Source organism: Paramisgurnus dabryanus, chromosome 10, assembly GCF_030506205.2.
Source record: "Paramisgurnus dabryanus chromosome 10, PD_genome_1.1, whole genome shotgun sequence".
Taxonomy (NCBI): Eukaryota; Metazoa; Chordata; class Actinopteri; order Cypriniformes; family Cobitidae; genus Paramisgurnus; species Paramisgurnus dabryanus.
In genome coordinates, this window is record NC_133346.1 from 7,638,132 (window position 1) to 7,660,218 (window position 22,087).

General features: G+C 39.6%; 2 protein-coding genes across 13 annotated transcripts in view; both read left to right on the forward strand.

Annotated features, from left to right (window-relative positions):
• Positions 1 to 13,528, forward strand: part of myo18aa (myosin XVIIIAa) — a 63,046-nt gene extending 49,518 nt beyond the window's left edge. For 6 of the 10 annotated variants that reach the window (XM_065260593.2, XM_065260597.2, XM_073816010.1 and 3 more), the window contains 15 exons: positions 1,220 to 1,343; positions 1,452 to 1,652; positions 1,735 to 1,845; positions 1,929 to 2,033; positions 2,276 to 2,422; positions 2,682 to 2,795; positions 6,124 to 6,240; positions 7,752 to 7,835; positions 8,041 to 8,178; positions 8,273 to 8,458; positions 8,577 to 8,716; positions 8,902 to 8,946; positions 10,132 to 10,254; positions 10,803 to 12,220; positions 12,604 to 12,743. In XM_065260593.2, coding sequence (XP_065116665.1) covers positions 1,220 to 1,343; positions 1,452 to 1,652; positions 1,735 to 1,845; positions 1,929 to 2,033; positions 2,276 to 2,422; positions 2,682 to 2,795; positions 6,124 to 6,240; positions 7,752 to 7,835; positions 8,041 to 8,178; positions 8,273 to 8,458; positions 8,577 to 8,716; positions 8,902 to 8,946; positions 10,132 to 10,254; positions 10,803 to 12,207 — 3,040 coding nt within the window. In that variant the 3' untranslated portion in view covers positions 12,208 to 12,220; positions 12,604 to 12,743. Of the gene's footprint in view, positions 1 to 1,219; positions 1,344 to 1,451; positions 1,653 to 1,734; positions 1,846 to 1,928; positions 2,034 to 2,275; positions 2,423 to 2,681; positions 2,796 to 6,123; positions 6,241 to 7,751; positions 7,836 to 8,040; positions 8,179 to 8,272; positions 8,459 to 8,576; positions 8,717 to 8,901; positions 8,947 to 10,131; positions 10,255 to 10,802; positions 12,221 to 12,603 lie in introns of all 10 variants that reach the window. The other 4 variants (XM_065260601.2, XM_065260594.2, XM_065260599.2 and 1 more) reach the window with 3 other exon arrangements.
• Positions 13,529 to 19,946: 6,418 nt separating this feature from the next.
• The window catches only part of sez6a (seizure related 6 homolog a), a 36,348-nt gene continuing 34,207 nt past the window's right edge, over positions 19,947 to 22,087 (forward strand). For 2 of the 3 annotated variants that reach the window (XM_065260586.2, XM_065260587.2), the window contains exon 1: positions 19,947 to 20,292. In XM_065260586.2, the coding sequence (XP_065116658.1) occupies positions 20,181 to 20,292 (112 nt within the window). In that variant the 5' untranslated portion in view covers positions 19,947 to 20,180. The remainder of the gene's footprint in view (positions 20,293 to 22,087) is intronic. The other variant, XM_065260588.2, reaches the window with a different exon arrangement.

Genomic DNA, 22,087 nt, shown 5'->3' on the forward strand with positions numbered 1-22,087 from the left:
GTAGACTAGTTTTTTTCTGGTCAGTGGCGCAATTGTTTGTTGAAACTGCAAAATAGCATCAGGGATGGTTTGCGCCGGAACACGCCTCTTTTTTTGCGCTGAACCGCCCAGGGAGCGCAAGTTCATTCCCTAGTTTGCCGACGTGCGTCTGTGGAGGGAAAAACCCGCTGTGCGCCGGTGCGAAATACGAATGATACATGCGTCACTGACAAAGTCAATTGCGCTGGGTGCAAGATATGGCCCATTATTTTCCACATACCATACAATTTTGTCTCCCTGAAACGCACAGATTTTGTACAAAACTCATTGATTTGAAAAGTGTCCTTGCCGGCTAATCTGTAAATTGTGATTGGCCTATATACCTTGTCGGCCAGAAATGTAATGCTCCTTACCATGTTTGAAAGATTCGGTCACAATGCAATGCTAAAAGGAGTTAACTTACAGGTCCGAAGCGGGAGAAATTATGATAATGTCGGTCTTTTCTACATCACCAATCCCAGGAAGGAAACTGTTGCCTACAATCCCTGTTTGTTTTAGTCCAAGAAAAGAGATTTATGTTGGAGACAATAACTTGCGGCATCGTTTACTTTGAGGTTTGTACCTTTTGCATATCATTAACGTGTACTAATACACACTTACACACCAAAGGAAATGTAAAATCGTTAATCGGATAATAAGTGCCTTTTAAAGACACTGACATGTTTTGTCCAACAATATCATCTTCACAGAGGATTACAAATTTTATGAATTTTGAAGTGTGAATGCATTTACTAGAAATATAAAAAGCCAAAATTTGACTTCAAAATAGATTTTTAAGTGTCATAAACTTTTGTTAAACACAGAGGCTATGTTTTGCGATAATCCAAAAGTCCTTCTAACCCAAACATATGACATCACTGTGGCACTCTATTGGGCCATAGAATAACATTATACATAAGCTAGTATAATGTTAAAAAAGCACCCTTAACATGCACAAGAACTTATGAGCGATCTAAAAGTGAAAGAAGCCTAGGATACTTAAAACTCTGACCATTGTTTTATCTTGTGTTAACAACACAGATTAATGTTTGTGACTACCACCAATCAGAAGCAAGATTTCATCAGATTGAGGAAGTTTATGCATCGATGCCTCTTGACTGAAGTTCTCTTCTGATAGCAGTTAATGTCCATTGTAGATATGACATGTGTTCATATGACCTGTTTGTCCTGTTTCTTTCAGGTTTGATGTGGAGCAGAACCAGCTTAATGAGGAACTGCAGAGGGAGAAGAACCAGCGAGAGAAACTGAACCGAGAGCGAGACATGCTGACCGGCGAGTTATTTACAATCAGACAACAGCTACAGGTATGTTTGTGCATTTTATATTTCGGTATCTTTGCTGTGATAAGTAAATGGGGTTGCCTAGATGATGAGTGTGGGTTCAATCAAGCTAAGCATGTAATGTGTGTCCAGGATAAGGACACAGAGCTATCCGCAGTTCTTCTGAAGGTGGAGCACCTGGAATCCGAGATCCAGGATCTCTCCTCTCAGGAGTCCAAAGACGAGGCATCGCTAGCAAAGGTTAAGAAACAACTGCGCGACCTGGAAGCAAAGGTCAAAGATCAGGAGGAGGAGCTTGATGAACAGGCCGGAACCATTCAAATGTTGGAGCAGGTAAAGTGGGAGGGGTTAAAGGATCGTCTGATTTTAAAAAGTGGATATGGCCTTATCTGATCTACCGGCGCGTGTGTCTCAGGCTAAGCTTCGTTTGGAAATGGAGATGGAGCGAATGAAACAAAATCATTCTAAGGAGCTAGACAGTAAAGATGAAGAAGTGGAGGAAATCAGACTGTCCTGCACCAAGAAGGTAAACATAAATCATCTGAACATTTTGCTCTCACAATTTCACACATGTCTGTTTGATAATGGATGTTTTGTGTGTATACACAGTTGAAGCAGATGGAAGTGCAGTTGGAGGAAGAATATGATGACAAACAGAGAGTCCTGAGAGAAAAGAGAGAACTAGAGTCCAAACTGATAGCGGCTCAGGAACAGGTACTAACACAATACCATTTATATAACACAAAGTGTACACATTTGCATTTGGTCGACGCTTTATCTAAAGTGACCTACAGCATTGAACCCATGACTTCTTGCACTGCTACCTTACAGGAACTCTATGGTGTACAACATACAACCATTGTATGACACAATATAACACAACTCCAATATAACACAACTGTGTCTGATCTGGTGCATGCATGTTCATTTGTGGTTTTTTGTGAACTGAATTACAGGTTGGTCATAAGGATGTCGAGACTGAAAAACGCCTGAGGAAAGATCTAAAGCGTACAAAGGTCCTGCTGGCTGACGCTCAGATCATGCTGGACCACATGAAGAGTAACGTGCCCAGCAAAAGAGAAATCTCCATCCTTAAAAATAAGGTAGCAATAGCACTGCTATTTACTATGAATAGGGGACAATGCAACGCTCAATATGTTCGCTTTGCCAATAGAAGCCCCACCATTCAGTTAAATTAGTTTTTTAATTGAGATGTCTTTCCACATTTGGAGATAGGACTTTAGTCTTGCATGACTGAAATAACAGCCTAGAGACGTTGCAAATATGGCCGTCTATTGGTGTGACTTCACTGAAAGGACTTTGTCTGAGCGTGCGTGTTTTTTTTGGGTTTTTTTTGTTTAGTTGGAGGAGTCGGAGTTCGCCTGTGCGGCTGCAGTTAAAGCACGCAAGTCCATAGAGCTGGAGATAGAAGACCTTCACATTCAAATGGATGACATCACTAAATCCAAGATGTCTGTAAGTCAAAATCTTTGCTTACTGTACTATGTAGTATGTTAAAAATAAAGGAAATCATCAGTATTAACAGTAGCTAAAAACATCCAGATATAGCATAAATGTGTAGGTAGCCTATTCATTCTACACATGCTTGGTTGAGAAGTACTTTACTGAATGCAGTGCATATATTTTAATGTTAATTCACACTTAAGGTTTTCTTGGGTCCAAAGAAATATACCCAATCCAAATCACTTTTTACTCGAACCCAAGGTGCATAAATTTTTTTTTTTTTTTAAATGACCTAACCCGAGACAAACACGAGAAAATTACCTGACTGGATCGGATGTAAACGCCACCGACGTGAATGAATGCAGTGCATATATTTTAACGTTAATTCACAATAGAGGTCTTCTCGGGTTTAAAGAAACATACCCGAAAACGACCCGAATCACTTTTTACCCAAACCTGAGAAACATACTTTTTTTTAAGACCCGATGAGACAAACACGAGAAAATTAGACCAGAGTCCGACCCAACTTTTTTTACCCGACTGGACCCGAATGTAAATGGCACCGACGTGAATGCAGTGCATATATTTTAATGCTAATTCACACTAGAGGTGTGAATTAGATCCAAAGAAATATACCCGACCCAAATCACTTTTTACTCAAACCCAAGGTGAATATATTTTTTTTGTAAGATGACCTGACCCGAGACAAACACGAGAAAATTACCTGACTGAATCGGATGTAAACGCCACCGACGTAAATGAATGCAGTGCATATATTTTAACGTTAATTCACAATAGAGGTCTTCTCGGGTTTAAAGAAACATACCCGAATCGACCCGAATCACTTTTTACCCAAACCTGAGAAACATACTTTTTTTTTAAGACCTGATGAGACAAACACGAGAAAATTAGACCTGAGTCCGACCCAACTCAGTGGCATTTTTTTACCCGTCTGGACCTGAATGTAAATGGCACGACGTGAATGCAGTGCATATATTTTAATGCTAATTCACACTAGAGGTGTGAATTAGATCCAAAGAAATATACCCGACCCAAATCACTTTTTACCCGAACCTGAGGTGCATAATTTCTTTTTTTTAAACCCGACACAAACCTGAAAAAAATTAGACCCGAGTCTGACCTGACCAAGTGGGGATTTTTTTTCAACCCCACTGGACCGAATGTAAACAACACTGACGTGAATGCAGTGCAGATATTTTAATGTTAATTCACACTAGAGGTCTTCTCGGGTTCAAAGAAATGTAGCCGACCCGAATCACTTTTTACCTGAACCCAAGGTGCATACTTTTTTTTTAAAGACCAGACTTGAGACAAACAACAGAAAATTAGACCCGAGTCCGACCCAACTCAGTGGCATTTTTTTTTACCCGTCTGGACCTGAATGCAGTGCATATATTTTAACGTTAATTCACACTAGAGGTCTTCTCGGATCCAAATAAGTATACCCGTCCTGAATCACTTTTTACCCAAACCTGAGGTGCATAATTTTTTTTTTTAAGACCCAACCCGAGACAAACCTGAGAAAATTAGACCCAAGTTCAAACCGACCAAGTGGCTTTTTTTAACCGGACTGGACCCGAATGTAAACGGCACTGAAGTGAATGCAGTGCATATATTTGAACGTTTATTCACACTAGAGGTCCTCTCGGATCCAAAGAAATGTAGCCGACCCGAAAGACTTTTTACCCGAACCCAAGGTGCATCATTTTTTTTAAAGACCCGAAACAAACCCGAGAAAATTAAACCTGAGTGCGACCCAACTCATTTTTATTAAACCCAACTGGATCCGGATGTAACGCACCAGTCCGACAGAAAGAAACCCCGGTGGCCTTGCAACCAATTTGGCCTGCTGGTCCATTTATTTTCCTTTGTGATCTGACAATGACACCAAGGTAACCGCTAAAATGTGCATTCAAAATTGATTGGCAGGTCTGGCTCAATGAAAAGTAACCCACCACCAGTCACACGATGTCGCAAGTGCTTTTGGCAAACAGAAAAGTGGTTGGAAAAGGGCTTGATGCACACACGCACAAGAGTTTGGTGCTTCTCTGGTCCGTTCGGCAAAAACACATTCATTTTAAATTACCCGAGACCCGATGCCACTAATATTATACACGACCCGTGTCCAAGGTACACGTGAAACTTTTATACCCAACCTGCTCTGGTCTCGTGTCGGACCTCGTATTCGAAGTTGACCTGTGAAGATCTCTAATTTAGATGCCGTATTTCTTCTTGTCATCCATGAACCAAACTTTTTCCAAATCGCTTTTCAATTCTTGTCCATTCACAAATACTTTTGTCCTAAGAGTGCCAACCATTATTATTACTTAAAGCTTTTCCTTTTCCTGTAACTTTTGCGCCACCATCTTTTTTTCAACATAAAATTGCAGGTTATGGTACTTATTTTTACTTTTGTTGAAAATCACCTGACATTTACCGTAAAATCCAATCTGAGAAACTATAAATCATTTTTTAAACTTCAGGTTAAGGAGATGGTTTTGTAAACTATTAACAATTGTTAATGTACTTACGCAATGAGTAAGTTTTTTTTTTTACCAAAAGAAAAGTTATGGATTGCATCTTTAAGTGTACGCCATATAATCCAAAGCTGTTTAGGACTCTTTTCATGTTTAAAAACTGTCCTGAAATAAACCTAGATAAATCCATTTCCAGACAATATACAAGTTTCTTTTAGTTCCTCCAGTTATTGAGCCACCCATTGTGTGTTATTGATCAGCCAGTCATACGAGACAACCGAACAACATCTCCTTTAGAAATTTGCCATTCAGTTTTCCTCCTTTAGAAAATATAAATCATCTTTTGAATGGTATAGGGGTGTGAAAAAATATCATGTTTTACTCGGAAATGGATGAAAAGGCTGCAGTTAAATCATCTCCTTATCAAGCTTATAAAATATTCCAAACAAATATTTAAGAGGATGAAATCTTAAAACCTCCTGAGCCGGATCAAGAATCCCTGAATCATGTCAGTGTTTCTTTGTAACCTAACCGGGTGTGACCTGATCAAGGTATAAATTTAAAACCCCATCTCTTCCATGTTAATCCGAATTTTTGAAACCAGGCTGGCCTTTGTGTAGTCCTGCTTAGCTTTGCCCACATTGAAATCTTATTTTCTGCGTTAGATTCTGTGTTTCTTGTCACCGTCTAAATCACAAATTTGAAGTCACTGTACAATATTACAATATTTAATTCTTCCTCTAGTATTTACTCTTAAAATTAAAAGACAAAGCTGTAAAAACACTGCAGTCTGTATCTCTATGAAGATATAACTTGTCAAACCACATCTGTTTCATTCATAGCTGGAGGAGCAGGTGAGCCGTCTGCAGAGAGAAAAGAACGATCTGCAATCTCGTTTCGAGGAGGATCAGGAGGACATGAATGAACTCATGAAGAAACACAAAGCTGCAGTGGCTCAGGTGACCTCACTTACTAGCTGTGTCCCAATTCGAAGGCTGGATCCTTTGAAGGTCATGTCCGTCGAGGGTCTTCGTAGGTCGTGTCATTCAAAGGACTCGTCTTTAAAGGAAGTTCGCTTGTGGACTTTGGAGGGTGAATCCTTTAAAGACCGAGTCCTGTGAGGGACACGACCTTCGAGGGCGAGGAGTCTGTCCTTAAAGGATTCAACCTTGCAGCCTTCTAATTTCATTTTGCTTGTGGACTGAGGCTGCATTCTTTCGAAGATCAATTCTTTGCATTCGAATGTCGCGTCCTTCAAAGGATACAACCCACTTATTTCAGTTCACTTCGTGGACTTCAAAGTTTGAATCCTTCGAAGACCTAGTCCTTTGAAGGACGTGACCTTCGAATGCAAAGTCTTGGTCTTCGAAGAATGGAACTTACTCATTTCAGTTTGCTTTGTGGACTTTGGAGGTTAAAATCCTTCGACGACTGAGTCCTTTGAAGGACACGAGTCACACGACCTTCGAATGCGAAGACTTTGTCTTCGAAGGATGCAACCTACTCATTTCAGTTCGCTTCATGGACTTCAGAGGCTGCATACTTCAAAGACCAAGTCTTCACATTCGAGGTCGCATCTTTTAAAGGACTCTGTCTTCAAAGGATGCAGCCTTCTCATTTCAGTTTGCTTTAGGGAATTCGGGGGGTGCATACTTCAAAGACCAAGTCTTGCATTCGAAGGTCACATCACTTAAAGTAAACTGTCTTCAAAGGATGCAGCCTCCAAAGTCCACGAAGCAAACTGAAATGAGCAGGCTGCATCCTTCGAAGACCAAGTCTTCGCATTTGAAGGTTGCGTCCTTCAAAGGACTCTGTCTTTCAAGGATGCAACCTACTCATTTCAGTTCGCTTTGTGGACTTTGGAGGTTAAAATCCTTTGACGACGAGTCCTATGAAGGACACGGCCTTCGGATGAGAAGACCTGATCTTCGAAGGATGCAACCTACTCATTTCAGTCTGCTTCGTGGACTTCGGAGGCTGCATACTTCAAAGACCAAGTCTTCACATTCGAAGGTCGCATTTTTTAAATAACTCTGTCTTCAAAGGATGCAACCTACTCATTTCAGTTCGTTTCATGGACTCCGGAGGCTGCATACTTCAAAGACAAAGTCTTCGCATTCGAAGGTTGCATCTTTTAAATGACTCTGTCTTCAAAGGATGCAATCTACTCTTTTCAGTTCTCTTTGTGGACTTTGGAAGCAGCATCATTTGAAGACTGAGTCCTCGCCTTTAAAGGTCGCATCATTCAAAGGACTCGGTCTTCGAAGGATGCAGCCTTCTCAATTCAGTTCGCTTCATGGACTTCGAAGGATGCATCCTTCAATCAGCAAGTAATTGCCTTCGAAGGACGCAAACTTCGAATGATCAGCCTTCGAATTGGGACACAGGTTTGCAACATCCCGCTGATGCTGAAGCACAGATGTACAGTAGTGTTAAAATAATTGTTTGTGTTATGTATGTGTCTGCATAGTCTACAAGAGATCTGGCACAAATCAGTGACTTACAGGCCCAACTGGAGGAAGCCATGAAGGATAAACAAGAGATCCAGGACAAGGTACAAAAACGTCATTGAATACACATGAAGACATCTTTTTGTACCTCTGTTCCAAATTATAGGGTGCTAACTTATTGTAGAAAGCCTAAATAGGCAGCTGGCTTTTAAGGGAGCATCTGAACAGATTTTCTGCACTGTCAGATTAGTAGGTGGGCTTAAACACAGCCCCAGCATAACCTCTGTGTTTTTGTGTACGCACCCGCAGCTTCACTCCCTGCAGTCACAGCTTGATTTTCAAGAACAGTCCATGGTGGAAAAATCGCTGGTCAGCCGTCAGGAAGCCAAAATTCGGGAATTGGAAACCAAACTTGAATACGAGAGGACCCAGACCAAACGTCTGGAGGTGAGGCATGTGTGGATTTGATTATTGTGGTTTTTCTTTTTTGAGGTTTCTTCAACTCGCATATCTTTCTTTTTCCTCTGTCGGTGTCCTTCAGAGTCTGGTTACGAGGTTGAAGGAGAACCTAGAGAAGATGACTGAGGAACGAGACCAGCGGATCAACAGCGAGAACCGGGAGAAAGAGCAGAACAAGCGCATGCAGCGTCAGGTCCGAGACGTAAAGGAGGAGATGACCGAACTATCTAAGAAAGAGTCAGAAGCCAGTCGCAAAAAACATGAGCTGGTGAGTATTAACTTTGAATCACTGTTACGTATACATAAACTAGCATTGTTACAACAGTCAATTTAGTTACACTGAGCTGATATTTCATTCAACTTTGATTGGTCAACCCCTCAAACAGCAAATGGATATCGAAAGTCTGGAGGCAGCCAATCAGAGCCTTCAGGCAGATCTAAAGTTGGCCTTTAAGCGGATTGGGGACCTTCAGGCTGCCATGGAAGATGAAATGGAAACAGATGATGATGAGGAGCTCATCAGCAGGTAGTGGCAATGGTTCCCATGGCAACAGTTCTCTGTAGTTTATCAGGAGCTGATAGGAATGACCATTTACATGCACTATTTTTCATCCTGTTCTTTTTCTCTTTACGTATCTTCAAAATTTGTGGAGTTTCCAAGTTTCCTCATTTTCCTTCTTTTCTTTTTTCCTCTTTCTTATTTTCTGGTAGTTTACAAGACATGGTGACAAAGTATCAGAAAAGAAAGAACAAAACGTGAGAATACTGTACTAAGCGGTTTTTGTTTGTCAACTGTCGAGTTTCTATTTATTTTAGACAAAAAAATCATGTGTGTTCAAATATGTCAAGCATCATATGAGCAGCTGAAATGGACAGATGGATTTAGACTAACACGTCCTGTCTATACAAGCATGTACACTTCTAACAGCACCATCATGTGTTGCTAACATAGACTAAAACTAGCTATACAGACCAAACCCACTTTTTGTACCAGGCTAAAAAAGCATGTATATATATTTATATTGGGCATTTTAACATGAGGGGTTTATGTGTATTAAACATTTTGGATATTATTTCTTTACTTGCTAGTTACATGAGACTCAAAAATATTTTATTGGCTTGAAAAATTTGAAATCCTAAAGTTTTTACTTCCTAGGATGAATTATAAATCCATCAATTTCTAGTGCCAGGGTTGCCAGGTTTTCACTGCAAAACCTGCCCAGTAGCTAATCAAAACTAGCCCAATCACGCAAAATCTACGTTTTTGGCAGCCCACAGAAACGGCGTTAAACTAGTAGCCCAATCCCACTGGAAATCCGCAGACTTGGCAACCATGCATCTTGTTACTGAGGTTATGCTGTGTCTCTGTGTGTTGTTATGTGCTTGGAAGAAACAGTCAGAGCAAAGTAGTGTTTTGCTAAATACACTTGATTGCTGTAATTGAAATACAGTACGATAGCAATCAAGAAAGCAGATTGTCATGGTGGATCAGTGTGTGATGTGAGCGATTTTTGTGTGTTGGTTTTTGCCTTATTCTGCATGCTGCAGTATGTTTAAATACTTAAAAAACAGCTAAAACCTTGCTTCCCTGATTGTGTCTGCAATATTTTTTGTTTTTTTGCATATTTACGTTTGTGTACCTGTAGCTCAATTGGTTTAAAATTAGCAGTGCAAAGGTTATAGGGTCGAGCCCATAGACAACACATATTGTACCGATACAATATCTCTATACACTCCAAGTCACTTTAGATAAAATATTTTGTATTATATGATACTATATTTACTAGTTGTGGATTTAAAGGCTCTTCTGTTTTTTTAAGAGAACTAATTTGTGTTGTGGCACTAACGACTAACTGAATTGTTGTGACATCCTGTTCTCGTTTAGCTTAAATAACCTTTCGGATTTCTTGCTTTATCTGATCAAAAATCTCTTTTTGTCAGTGGTGATGATTCTGATATGGATTCAGAAGTGGAAGACCGGGTGGATGGAGTAAAATCATTGCTCACCAAGAACAAAGGATCCACAAAGTCAGTTTTGGACGAGGGCAGCCTAAAGACCACCAGGTCAGTATGAAGATCTTTTAGCTGCTGGAATTTCATTTTAAGATTTAAGTTTGGATCTCACAATTTAAGTTTTAATGTTATCTATAATAGTAAAAAGATTAAAGATTTTGGGTAACGTAAAAATAAATCATGATTTCTTTCATCTCATAATCAAATTATGAGATGGTAGCATCAAGTTTGATTTACGTCAATGCTTTTACTTTGAGTTCAACCCTTACTCACTCAATATTAAAGATATCATTCCACACAATTGACAAATCCAGTCATTCAGATTGTCTTAAAAATCGCAACCAAAATCTCCATCTGTGAGATGTATTTGATGTTGGATTAATTTCACTTGAGTTAATATGGTGCTTTATCGTAGCTGTCATTAGGAGTATAATCCTTTATATTCCTGGGTTCGACGGAAAAATGTGTTGCTAAATTATTTGTCAGATCCTTTTCATTCTTTGAAATCTTGTCTATCTCGGTCACGGTTCTTATCCGGTTTCAATATTAGATCTTAATCAGTTCTGTCACCATTTTTATGCTTTTTTTTGTCCACCCAGACACCCAAATGCTGCTAATGCAGATGTCAAAGATTTAAAAGAAGGTAGGGAAGGAAAAGAGGGTAAAGAGGAAGTAAAGAAAGATTCAGATGACAGCCTCCCAGTTTCGGTAATGAGCTCGCTTAGCTACAGGAAACGGTCTAATCTGAAAGGTACGGGGGATGAGAACTCCCTCTTCAGTGCCCTTCGGGAGCAGCCGGACGATCCTGACCGTCTATCGCTGCGCAAAGCCAGGAGCAAGTCCACTGACAGGTCTCAAGCTGGTGATGATGTAGATGACCGTGGTTCTGTGATCTCCCAGGCATACTCAGAGGCCTCCATCAGGGCCAGGAAAGGCCTGGAACGCCGCTGGACTAAAAGCAGTCCAGAGTTCGATAAGGAGTCTATGGTGTCTTCATTGGCCCCAAGTCGAGCTTCCGTTCGTCGCGGGTTGGACCAAGATGAGGATGCCCGGTCAGGTGTGAGCGGCTTCAGTTTGCGACGTAGTACTTCGTGGATGGATGACACTCGTAGTGATTTTGGGCCAGCGGGTAGCAGTTTAAGCCAGCGATCTAGAAGCCGGAGTCCCGGGAACACCAGCATAAGTTCTCGGATGTCTCTGGCCCGCAGCACCCGGCTTAGTGAATTTGGAGTTCATGTGAATAACGATGACGATGATGACGTTGACTCCGTGAGCGTAGCAGCGTACAGTCCACACTCACATGTTCGAAGTCTGTCCACTCCCGCCCAGCTACGCTCCTCTGAGAGTCACCTGGACTCCTCCGACATCAAACCTGTGAGTCATCGCAACTATCTGGACCCCGATTTAGAAAAAGCCATCAATGAAGTCCTAAGCTTCAAACCAATCAAATTTAAACGTCGCAGCCTGGAAGATTCAGATGAAGAAGAAGGTGGAGGTGGTGGAGAGGATGAAGACAGGAAGAACATCAAGAGTTCGCTGCGCGACGATGAAGATGAAGACATGGGCCGCAGTGGATCCAGCCTAAGACGTTCTGCTGTGGATTCTGGACGTTGCAGCAGCTCGATAAGTTCCTTCAGCTCAAAGAGCAGCAGCAGCAGCAAGAAGAAGAAGAAGAAGAAGAGCAGACGTTCGGAATCTGAAAGCTCGTCTTCTGAAGGTCGTGGACGACGACGCTCCAAGCGCAAAGAAAAGAAAGGATCCAGAAGCTCAAGGAAAGAATCTGAATCCTCCGAGTCAGAATCCGATTCATCTTCAAGCACGGCGTCAACAGTCTCATATCGTAGCTCGAATAGCGTGAAGAGAACTCCAGGAAAGAAAACACCAGATGGAGATCCTGACAGTCCTACGGAAGAACGGCCACCCAGTAAAAAAGAATTGAAGAAACAAAAAAAGAAAGTGGACAGTGTGGTGATGAAGTATCTTTATAAGGCCGACAGTGATTGAGGGTCATCAACAGGTGACGATAGATGAAGTGTGGAGCTTCACATAACTGAGTGAAGATTGGTGAAGCTTTTCTCTAAACGCATGCTGCGTTTTGTCTCCAAACACTAAACTGATGAGTAGCATTAGTCATATATCTAATGACCCCCTTTTTGTCTTTTTAGGTGGAAAGGCATGCATTGGCCTTATAATCAGAAAAGTAATGCATGCCGGCGGATTTAAATGTGTGGCCACATACTAACAAAGAATTGATTTGAACGATTTGAGTGGTTTGAACGTTTGTGCATAGGTTCAAGGACTTATTCACGTATGACATTTGCCCTGCTATTGATCTGTGCATGGCATTACCCTTCTCCTAACCTAATTACTGTATCTAAAAAAACTTTTTGTCTTTTCCAGCCCCCCTCAATACAGATCACACAGACTGCAGGAAGAAGACAATGCCAGATTAAATAACGACACAACAACGACTGAAGAAACTCTTCTTAAAGATGGCGATGCCCAACCTTCAGAAAGCTTAGCGTAGATCTTATCTTCTGGAAATTTGTTTCCATTTGCTTCCCATTTACCCTGGTACTAACTTGCCACTTTGTCTGTTCTTAACCCTTGAAAGGGCGAGAGCTATTCATTGTTGGTCTCCACGTAACCTCATGCTTTTTTCATTAGCAGTGTTTTATGTTTACTCATGTTTTCATGCAGATATTATTTATTTAGAACTCACATCTCCATCAACAATGCGTCCATGGAAATGAAGTAATATATTGTGGAAAAGAGAATCTTTATGTAATCTTATTTTGTTTGTTTTTATAGCGAGTGCTTCATGAGAATTTTTGCCTTGAATTGGTTGAGTAAAATGTGTACTTTAGTTTAATATAATGAATTAGGCTGTTTATCTTTTTCTTTTGTTAAAACTTCTGTTGATCTTTTAGAAGTTAACTTAGAACTGCACTGAATAGCAGCATTTACAGATTTTATTATATTGAGAGATACATTATGTTTTGGCCTTAAATAATATTTAAATTAAGGCAGCAATAATTTACTAATATATATTTGAACAATGCCAAAATACAAGATATTCATTATTGATGGGAGTCTAATATTTTTGTGACGTTGTGTGTGTGTTCAGGTGTGTGCAGATGTGTGTACTCCCTTGGTTTTCTATGCATTAAATAGGACTTTAATTATGAAAATAACAGGCAAACGTGACATTTTATCTGTGCAATGGCTTATGCAGTAAAGCAAAGGATATAAAAGAGCAATATGCAGTATGTATACATAAGAGTTTTGCATTAGTTTTATTGTAAATAAAACTTATTGATCCGTTTTTATGGCTGTGGTTTACCCTGAAAGTGAATTTGGACAACAGAGCTTTTTAATCTTTATCATCAGTAACAGGTTTTATTGAAAAGCTTTTTCTTACTCGCTTCAATGGGTTTTAATATAAACTGATTAGTCACCAGTGGCGGACAGTGACTTCTTTTTTCGAGGGCGCACGATGCGAAGTTCGTCACAACATGTATATAGCCCGTCATGATGTGGTTCATAATTTCAAAATATGTGTTCTGCGCGTCGAGTGATCTTACGTGCATCACGTGTCTTGTCAAAATAAGTGCCTACTGCAAATGCGTCTAAAGGGTTTATGATAAAAGAGACACTCGCGTTTGCCAGATACTCGCATAATCTCATGTATAATCAGAGTTTACTGTTAAGGGAGTGTCTTGCGTGTATTTTGTGAACGTGAGCGTCTCTTTTATCATAAACGGTTTTGACGCATGTGCAGCAGGCACTTATTTTGACAAAACACGTGATGCACATGGTTCACATGACGCAATAAACACATATTTTGAAAACGCATGCTACACACATGACACTCCAAACACTTATTTTGAATTAGCGCCCCTTAGATGAGCAGTCACCATCCGGTGGTGGTACCACTTTTAGCATAGCTTAGCATAATCCATTGAATCTGATTAGACCATTAGCATATGCTAAAAGTTTCAATATTTTTTCTATTTAAAACTGTAGTTACATCGTGTACTAAGGCCGACGGAAAATTTAAAGTTGCGATTTTCTATGCAGATATGGCTAGGAACTATACTCTCATTCTGGCGTAATAATCAAGGACTTTGCTGTCGTAACATGGCTGCAGCAGGTGCAATGATATTACGCAGCGCCTGAAAATAGTCCCCTGCTATTGAAAGTAACCAAGGGGACTATTTTCAGCCAGTGCATAATATCATTGCGCCTCCTGCCTGAAAATAGTCCTCTGCTATTGTAAGTAACCAAGGGGACTATTTTCGGGAAGTGAGTAATATCATTGCACCTCCTGCAGCCATGTTACAGCAGCAAAGTACTTGATAATTACACCAGAATAAGTGTATAGTTCCAAAACCTTGATTCATGACCTTGAGGCATATAAGATACTATAGATGAACAATTATTAAGCCATTATTTAGCCATACAATATTTCTACTATTCCTATCTCTGTACCGAACTGTTAAAGAAAGAATTAATGACATTGCCCTCTAAAAATAATATACATACGATTATATAATGCAAAATATCCTCAATCAATCATTTAAATGAATAAAAATGCTTCTTTTATATTGTTTAAAACAACTTCTGTCAGACTTTATGAACGCAGTGTGCAAACACAACAATAGCATTTAATCCCCAGGGGTCCTGAAAGATGAACAGCGTCATTTGAACACACAAGAGAGGCATGCTGTGATTTCATTTGGTTGTATTAAACTTAGTGTTAGTAAAACCTGTTCTAAAAATGTTTTTGACACCCCCTTGGCCAGGATGGGAGTCCAGGTAAACCAGCAAAAAACACTTTAGTCTGGTTTAGGAAGTTTGTTTTTCAGCAGGGTTAATATGTACAGAAATCCTGTGATTAACCACCTCTCTGTTTCTCCCCATTGATTGCACACTCCCAAATTAATATGTCCCTTTCTGGGCATAGGATAGATTGCTTCTTCTTTGGCCATAATGGCCTTTAATGTGGCTGTTATCAGACCAAGTCAATATAAATTAACTTTATTATTTCCCTAATAAATATGCTCTTGAGCGGCATGCTTTGTAATTCCTATTTTGTGCCTTTTGAAGTGTTGAGATTGTCTGTCATGTGAGTGATGCCACTGTTAAGATGGACTTGGGAACGAACAACATACAATGCTTGGTTTTGACCGCAGGGCTTGGCAAATGGAGAGAGTTGCAAACTATATGCAATATGTGAAAAATTAAATTAAACTAAAATGCCTTATTTTATTATAATAATCTTTACAGTTTGGAAATTTTTTTGTGATTTCCCCAAAGATATGTGTGACAGAAACAGCATAAACATGAAAATTAATTATCCATTTAATTCCTCAGTTCATTAGCAGAACAGATGGAAGGAATTCTGTAGGGGAAATTTAGCATTTGCCGCAAACAACAAACATTAAATATCCACAGGAAAATTTTGGAACTTGGTCTCGTTTATCTTTTAACTTGTGTTTCTGGACTGATTATGATAATGTTCCGGGTTCATTTCAGGATAAAGTTATAAGAACTAAATAAAAATGCACGTGCATTGCTAAATGCGTGTATGCATTTCTCCATCATGGCTTCAGATCTGACGAGACCTCACATGCGCTCATAAAACATCTGTGTTGTCCTCTTGTTATTGTAGCTCAACAATGCAGAATACTTGGACGATAGATTTTGAGATTGCAGGCTACGCAAACTGCACAAATAATTGCTGACAAAACGTTTCAGCCAGGTTTTGTCTAGCCTCGTGGGCAGCCTGCCAAAGCTTTCCCACAAATATCAGCTAATGGAAAAGCTGTTATGATGGCTCACATAGCCACTTCACGTATTCTCTAAATAGTGATGCATGATGATTAATAAAGCATTAAATGAAACATTTCACTGCGCTTAACAGCAGAAACCCCTCCAGTCCTGCAGTGTAATGGAGTGGGTGTGAGATTTCTGACAATGTGAAGGTCAGTAGCAGTTTAATAGAGCATAATTCCCATTCAGTAAGTGAATTATCATTGTTGTGCCAAAAAAACTGAAATGGAATGAATCTCGATGCAATTATGTATATCAAAAGAGTCTGGAGGACCAGAAAGCAGAAAGAGAAGCTGCACCTGCCCACTGCACGAAATTGTAAAGCACATCAAAACTCCACAGGTTTTTACTGCGTGACCAATACCTCCTTTAGATGCTTCTCTGTATCATGAAGAGAACATTTTAGAGTACAGAGACATGATTTGACTTGAGAGTAACCATTTACATGTATGCATTTGAGAGATACTTTTATCCAAAGTGACTTACTTAAAGTGTGTTCCCTGGGTTTGAACTCAATATCTTTTGCACTGTATATAGGCTACGTGAGCACATTTGTAACCCCCCCCCCATACTGTAAACATCTCACAAACCAATTTTAGTGCCACCTGTTTTGTGCTTGTAGATCAGAGCGCTTGTTTTTCTAGCGAGATCTGACAGCATTCTGGTTTGCCTGTAAAGTTCAATGAAGGCCTGAGGTATTACAACATTTGGTTTAAATTTCACCTTGTTTCATCACGTTGTGTCTTGACATTTGCCAGGATTAGAAAAATAATTATTTTCCATTCACAATAACAAAGAAAAGGGGAACCCAGAAACATGTTCTGGGCCGAAGATGGCTTACATTGTCCATTTCTGGCTCAATGCTGCTCTCTTGTGTTTACAGCCCTATGCATTCACATGAGTCTAGCCAACCAAATGCAAAAAGCACCTTTTTGGCTGATTTCTGGCTTGAGTTTGGTCCGCCTGAAAAAGAGCTTGGGTTTTGATGTCAGCATCATTTTCCAACCGAAACGAAACGTCTGCCCGACATTACATCTGGACTTCAGTCCAACGTTTGTTTTGGGCGTCAAACCAACATTACATATGGATGTCATTTCAACGTTTGATTTGGGCGACAAACCAACATTACATCTTGACGTCATTTCAACTTTTGATTTGCATGTCAAACCGACATTTCATCTGGACATCAGTCCAACGTTCGTTTTGGGCGTCAAACCAACATTACATATGGATGTCATTTCAACGTTTGATTTGGGCGTCAAACCAACATTACATCTGGACGTCAGTCCAAAGTTTGTTTTGGGCAACAAACCAACATTACATCTTGACGTCATTTCAACGTTTGATTTGCATGTCAAACCAACATTTCATCCGGACATCAGTCCAACGTTCGTTTTAGGCGTTAAACCAACGTTACATCTAGACGTCATTTCAACATTTGATTTGGATGTCAAACCGACATTACATCTGGACGTCAGTCCAACGTTTGTTTTGGGCGTCAAAATAACGTTACATCTAGACATCATTTCAACATTTGAATTGGATGTCAAACTAACATTACATCTGGACCTCTGGTCGATTTTAGGTTTTGAAGTCAATCTAACGTTACACCTTGACATCAGTCTGACGGGTTTTTTAACATCAATCTGAAGTTACATCTGGAGGACAGTCCAATGTTGTTTTTTGACGTCAACCCGACGTTACATCTGGACGCCAGGCCAATGTTGGTTTTAATGTTACCCTGACGTTACATCTGGATGTCAGTTCAATTTTGGTTTTTGACGCCAACTCGACATTATATCTGGACATCAGGCCAACATTGGTTTTTGGTGCCAACTCGACATTACATCTGGACTTCAGGCCAACATTGGTTTTTAAGGTCAACCTGACGTTACATCTGGACGTCAGTCCAACGTTTGTTTTGGATGTCAAACCCACATTACATTTGGCCGATGTTACAGCTTGACGTCAATCCAACTTTGGTTTTGAAATTAACCCGACATTACATCTGGACGTCAAGGCAGACGTTATTTTTTTTACGTCAACCTGACGTTACATCTGGTGTCAGTTTAGCATTGGTTTTGATTTCAACCTGACTTAACAGCTTGACTTAAGTTTGACGCTGTTTCAATTTTCCGCTGCGATGTGTTGCTGAACTCAAGATCAGCTCTGCTTATTATGAACAAATTTCCGCTGTTATTAGTAGATTGCACTGGTCATTATGGAAATCAGCTGTTGCGCCTGTGTTATTAAATTTGCGCTTTTTTAGTAAAAAGCCCACATATACCATTCCCATCAGTGCAAATTTATTAATATCCGTAAGGCTTACATATTCGTATTAAAGCCTAAAATAAATATTTTGTTCATGGGGACTTCAAACATAAAATAGTATAGCCTATAAATATAGAACTATTATGCCAACTGGTTAAGTATTGAATGTAAAACTGCTGGAGACTACTTAAAATGTCATGTCAACTAACCATTTTCTGTTAAAATGACTTATTAGCAGTCTGAACTCCCTCCTCATGAATATTAATATTACCAACCCTACATGCAAACAGAGCAATGTTTGTTCTTGCCTGATGAATAATTTACTTGGTCCTAAAAGTGTCCACAGCCAGGTTTGTGAGTACGATTCGAGATGCAGCAAAAGAAAAACCTTTAAAATCATGATTTAAAATCCGAGGTTCAGATCTGTTTCCTACCGCTGTGTTTTAATAGAACTGACAAAAAAACTTTATGTAGAAGCATAAAAACTATTATGTAAGCTTAAGCTGATAACATCTTAAGGGTATTCGAAAGCATACAGGCTCTAAGATAATGTGGGATGTCATGAAAGTATAGAAATGGAGTTCAAGTATCATTTTTTTAAACATGTGGTTTTCCTTGATACAGTTTGTTCGGTAGACATAAGTGACCTTAGCTTACTGACCATGAACAGCTGCATTTGTGTGTGGGTATTAGGTGTTGCCTATATTTTGAAGGGCTGGCCAATGAGAAAACTTTCAAAAACACTAAATGTGTAAAAACCTAAAAAATAACATTGTTTCTTTATGATTTTTACAGTCAAAGTGAAGCCTAATTCACAAGGTCATAATTCACAAAACCATTTCTCCAGATATGGGAGGTTATACTGTAGATTATCATTTCTGTAATGTTAATGGCTGTTTAGTCAGCATCCCATATGAAATAAATTATAAGCCTGTGAATTTGATGATGGCTTCGTTGCCTTGACACAGCAGTCACTGTATTTCACGGTCTTGATTTTCATTAGCCAAGTAGACAGACTCAGCAGTGCTGTGGAGCTGAAATCTCTGGTTGAAGGTCTGAGCGATGCGACACAGGCATTAGCTAAACAACATAAACTGTAAAACAGAGCCAGGAGGGCCTGTTGTTGCAACTGAATGATCTTAATGCTAATAACAGTGTTTGTTGAAGTTCAGGTTTATTCTTGTGGATCTAATGTGGCCCCAGAAGTATTTGGCCTCTTTAAAATGCATGAAATTCATTGCATTCTTTCAGAAATATATCAAACCCTGAGGCATCTGCTAATACATGATGCTAGACCCTTTCTTGTAACTACTGTAGTTTAACTTTTTTACATTTACACACATTTGATGCTTTACAAATATACCTTCAAGCTCTACTTTTTTTCAGTATGTGTGTACCCTGAGATCAAAACCTTATCCTTAGCACAGTGATCTAGCTATACAGAAACACTCATATTAACCAACACCATTTAATTTTGCAATTAACTAACACAATTTTTGCCAGTACAATAAATATTAGTCAGTAAATTAAGTCAGTTGGGAGTCCCCCAAGCAATTGCGTTCAAGTTTAACTTGTTCTTGGGTAGCACATCTCTTCTCGTATATCAGATGTAATACTTCTCCGTACCTCCCCGCACGCAAAAGCTCCAATCTGAGTCAAATGACGCTGTGCTGGATGATCGCCAGGCTGCTGTCCGAAGTTTCCAGCCGCGTTGAGGTTGATTGGTGCGCGGATGCAGGGAGCTGTCCGAGGTGCTGAACCTCAATCCGCTTATACCAGCCGGAGCTTCGGTAGCATAGACAACACAACCATCTGCTTACAAGCATTTTATTTAACCACTGAGTAATCCGGACTGGATTTTTTTTTTCAACATGGACATGTTAAACAGTGTTTTAAGGATGTGCGTACGGACTGCGCTACAAACGAACTCGCTGTTTCTGCTACTGGTTCTGGTAATTTCATTGAGCCAAACGCGTTGTCAGGGTAAGTCTCTATTTTTTTTTTAAGTTATAGAGTTAGTAGGTCAGAGGATTAACTGGGGTTTACTGCGATGTAGTAATCTGCACATAGCCTACACGTTTTGAATTGTTCTAAAATGTACTCATTGACAACGGATGATAGAAACTATCTAAACTTTATTTAGTTGAGACTGAGACCACATTCACATAGGACGAGGTCTTTGCGTTAAAAACCGACAGATTTGTAAACAAAAGTCTAATTTGTAAAAACTCAACGCATGAGACGCCAAAGAGAAACGGCAAGTGCCACGCATTTACCAAAGACATCCGTCTGACGCATGGGCAAACATTGAAAAATAGCACAGAACTCGTCTTGCGTGAACGGATCAACACATTGCCACATCGGCTATGACTAAAACGTTTCCCAAACACTGAGTCACATGCAGTTATATCAGTTTATTTAAATTATTTCTGTGCGTGCACTGGCGCAGTGCTATAGGACAGAGTCCCTGTAGCAGAAGACACTAATCCTGAAAATGAGATTACCGCTGTCCCGTATACAGACATACTTTTCAAAACAGAGTTGTTTTTAGAGTTCAATAACTATACATTTATATATTATATTATTATAACTCTATAATTATATCTTTGTGTTTTTTTAACAGTTTTTTATTTTGCGCTACTTTATAATTAATTAAGTGCCACGGCATACTTGGTCCATATTGGCTTTGATTATGTATTGTGTTCTGCACTGTCAAGTGGTACAAGAGTACAAAATCGTTTACAGTAAATTAATCGTTTATTTCACACCTACACAGTTTAAATAAACGAGCACAAATTAACTGAAGCATTGTGTACCTTTTAAATGTTTGTGAAATTCACTCTGACGCAGCAAAAAACATAAAAAGTTTTGGTTTTACTCTAAAAAAAGTTGGGTTGTTTAACCCATGTTTGCGTAACAACAACCCAGCATACCTGTAGGTTTAATTCCCAACGGTTGGGTTTGTCCACAATTTTAAATATGAGGGTTGTTAAATGTTTTAGTTGCTAAAATCAATACTTCAGCCAAATATCAAAATGACCAAACATTTACTCACCATCAAGCAATCCGAGATACATATGATGTCCATCAACTTTCAGACGACCACATACTCTTCAAAGCTTTATAACGATAGAAAACAGCGATCAGGGAACGACTTTAAACCCCCCAAAAATGCATCCATCCATTACATAAGTAATCCACACGACTCCAATGGGTTAATAAAGGTCTTGTGTGGGTAATCAATGCGATTTTGTAAGAAAAATATCCATATTTCAAACCTTATAAACTATAATAACTAGCTTCAGGTAACGACGCCATTTTGGTCTTACGCGATTTACGACAGTTACTGCGCAAGGTACCCATGGCAACGAACGCTCACTACGCATACGCAACTCTCTCCTGAATGCGCGAGTAAAGATGGCGTCGTTACCGCAAGCTATTATAGTTTATAAAGTTTGAAATATGGATATTTTTAAGCTTGGGACTCCAAATATGTCCGTCTGAAAGATGATGGACGTGCATCTCAGATTGCTTAAGGCTGAGTAAATCATGGGGTAATTTTGATATTTGGCTGAGTATCCATTTAATCTCACAGTGATGACATACTGAGGTCTGAATTCAAGCAATAAAGGCCTTGCACTGAAATGTTTTCTGTTAAGCTGCTTCGAAACAGTGCATGTTGGAAAAGCTCCATGGAAATACATTTGAATTGACTGAATTTCTAAGACACGTGAATGAGTCATTCAGGTTGCTATTTAAGGCAGAAGTGTCGGCTCAA